The 2,963-nt window shown below is 48.1% G+C and overlaps 2 protein-coding genes across 2 annotated transcripts; one reads left to right on the forward strand and one right to left on the reverse strand.

Moving 5' to 3' along the window:
- Positions 1-1,489: 1,489 nt before the first annotated feature.
- Positions 1,490-1,870, reverse strand: LOC141231497 (histone H2B 1.1-like). Its single transcript, XM_073667697.1, has one exon. The coding sequence runs from the start codon at positions 1,868-1,870 to the stop codon at positions 1,490-1,492; it is 381 nt and encodes a 126-aa protein (XP_073523798.1).
- Positions 1,871-2,185: 315 nt separating this feature from the next.
- On the forward strand, positions 2,186-2,590 carry LOC141231522 (histone H2A.J-like). Its single transcript, XM_073667719.1, has one exon. It carries the CDS (start codon positions 2,186-2,188, stop codon positions 2,588-2,590), a length of 405 nt encoding a protein of 134 aa, XP_073523820.1.
- Positions 2,591-2,963: the final 373 nt, after the last annotated feature.

The raw sequence follows: 2,963 nt of genomic DNA on the forward strand, positions 1-2,963 counted from the left end.
TATACTCCCTATATGATTCTGTGTACACCAATCTGAACATTGAGAAACTGCTGAAAATGCAGCTGAGCACTGAAAGAGTTAACAGCCCATCCTCCCCCATTACCAGGAGAACACTGGAAGCAGAGGGCACTAGGACCCAGTGCTCAGAGAATGGGTTCATTAAGTGAGAGGTGACCAGCAGGAGTCCTTCATAACATGCTAATGTTAATCTAGGTGACACCTTTAATACTTTTAAGAAGTGGAGCCCCAAACTGGATCCCATATTATAAAGGCTACCCCTCTATAAATATCTAGAGGCCACAAATACATTGGGATCAAATGATCTCTTTATACATCCTCAAATCTTATTTGCTTTTGTTGCTGCTGCCTGATATTGATTGCTCAACTTGTAACCAGAACTCCCAAGTCCTTCTTTTCTGTACACTGGAACTTTACTCTCCTTCACAAGGTCATTAATGAAGAGATTAAAGATAATTATTCCAAACCTCTTTTTGGCCCCTACTGCTCCCAGTCCAGATCCTTGTGGTCCCCACCTAACAGATTATTAAATGAATCACCTGATGTAGAGGTAAAAGCTTTGCATCAGGCAGAATTCACACTTTGTAAAGAGGAGCAGCAGAAAAAGGTGGTGATCCAGTGATCTGCCTTATCTGACCTCTTTATTGTGGGGTCAGGGTGTTTCAGGAGAAGGGATGAGTTCCTGAAGCACTTTTCATCTAAGGTGCAGGGGTTTGTGGGGACTGTAAATGATCAATAGGGTGGTCTCCAATATAGGGCTGCGAGATCTGAATATCTGGTATATATGGGGGTATACGGAGCACTATATGGGGAGTATACAGCACATGATGATTTACAGCAGTATATGGAGAATCTATAGCACTATATAAAGGGTATACAACATTATATGGATGGTATATAGCATTATAAGGGGGTATACAGCTGGATATGTAGGGTATACTTCACTATCAGAACCATTTGTGACCAACATCCTCATGATAGAAAGTGGAAAAAGGACAGTAAAAAGAGCGGGAAATTCAAAATCCCCAACAGTTCTGTGCTTCGCCCACATCTGCTCCCAGTACAGATCCTTGAGGTCCCCACTTCTGGCAATATCATACTTAGAAAATCTACCATTTAAAACATGTTTCCTGTCCCTTAACCAGTTCTTCACCCATCTGCATACTGGACCTAGTCCCGGCTTCTGGCTGTTGTGTGGTTCAGCGTCAGACGCCTTTGCAAAGTCCAGATATATCACATCGGACGCATGACTAACAACCATAATAGCACTTACATTCTCAGAAGTCTAACATGTAGGTTAGGCATAACTTCTCTTTCATGGATCCATCCTGGTGGTCAACTATATTTTTTGCAATACGTTCCTGCACGGAATTTCTTGCAGAACACAGACAAGCAGCCACAGCTCTGATGTAGACGGGGTGGGTGGCTCTTAGAAGAGCCTTTGAGTTGTGGGTGTAGAGCTTGGAGCAGATCACTTGGCGCTGGTGTACTTGGTGACGGCCTTGGTGCCCTCGGACACGGCGTGCTTGGCCAGCTCTCCGGGCAGCAGCAGGCGCACAGCGGTCTGGATCTCCCGGGAGGTGATGGTGGAGCGCTTGTTGTAGTGAGCCAGGCGGGAGGCTTCCCCTGCAATGCGCTCAAAGATGTCATTGACAAAGGAGTTCATGATGCCCATGGCCTTGGAGGAGATGCCAGTGTCAGGGTGGACCTGCTTCAGCACCTTGTACACATAGATGGCATAGCTCTCCTTCCTGCTCTTCCTCCGCTTCTTGCCGTCCTTCTTCTGAGTCTTGGTCACAGCTTTCTTGGAGTCCTTCTTGGCTGCTGGTGCAGACTTGGCAGGTTCAGGCATGATGATAGCAGAATATTCTCTTCACTGGAGAGAGAATAATGATCCTGCTCCTCCCAGAGCGGCCGTATTTATAGACCGGCCATGCAAATGAGCAATGCTGTCAGATCACTGTACTATTGGGTGAGAACATCATGTGATCAATGGACATTCAATTATCTCCGCCCACTGCAACTCATTGGCGTTTCTACAAGTATTGTTTCCATTGGTGACTTCAGATCCAGCCAATGGTAGGAGAGGAGGATTATTAAAGGTGCAGGAGGCAGCACATCTATGACACAAGAGACTTCTCTTATCTGCTGATAACTGAGTGCAGTGATGTCTGGACGCGGCAAACAAGGAGGGAAGGTCCGTGCTAAAGCCAAGACCCGCTCATCCCGGGCAGGACTGCAGTTCCCGGTCGGTCGTGTGCACAGGCTTCTCCGCAAGGGTAACTATGCTGAGAGGGTGGGTGCCGGCGCTCCGGTCTATCTGGCTGCTGTGCTGGAGTATCTGACCGCTGAGATCCTGGAATTGGCCGGCAATGCCGCCCGGGACAACAAGAAGACCCGCATCATCCCCCGCCACCTGCAGCTGGCCGTGCGCAATGACGAGGAGCTGAACAGACTGCTGGGTGGGGTGACCATCGCCCAGGGGGGCGTCCTGCCCAACATCCAGGCCGTGCTGCTTCCCAAGAAGACCGAGAGCAGCAAGTCGCCAAACAAAGCGAGCAAGAGCAAGTGAGCGCTGCAGCCAATCCTGTATCATCCACACAACCCAAAGGCTCTTCTAAGAGCCACCCACACCGTCACCACAAGAGCTGGCGCTGCTGATCTCAGGAATTATCTGTACGTACAGATCTATTCTATAGCAGAGATTATTTATATAGCACCGTTAATTCCATAGTGTTGTACTGTACATGAGGAGGGGTTACTTACAGAATGTAAACTAACAATGATAGACTGGTACAGAGGGAAGAGGACCCTGCCTTTGTAGGCTTATATTCTACAGGATGATGGGGAAGGAGACTGTAGGTTGAAGGGGGGGGGGTTGCAGTGGCAGCGGGGTCATTGCAGGTTGTAAAATTTCTTGTAGAGATGGGTTTTCATGTTACGTT

Source organism: Phyllobates terribilis, unplaced genomic scaffold, assembly GCF_046119375.1.
Source record: "Phyllobates terribilis strain yellow unplaced genomic scaffold, ASM4611937v1 Scaffold_510__1_contigs__length_1275624, whole genome shotgun sequence".
NCBI classification, from domain to species: Eukaryota; Metazoa; Chordata; class Amphibia; order Anura; family Dendrobatidae; genus Phyllobates; species Phyllobates terribilis.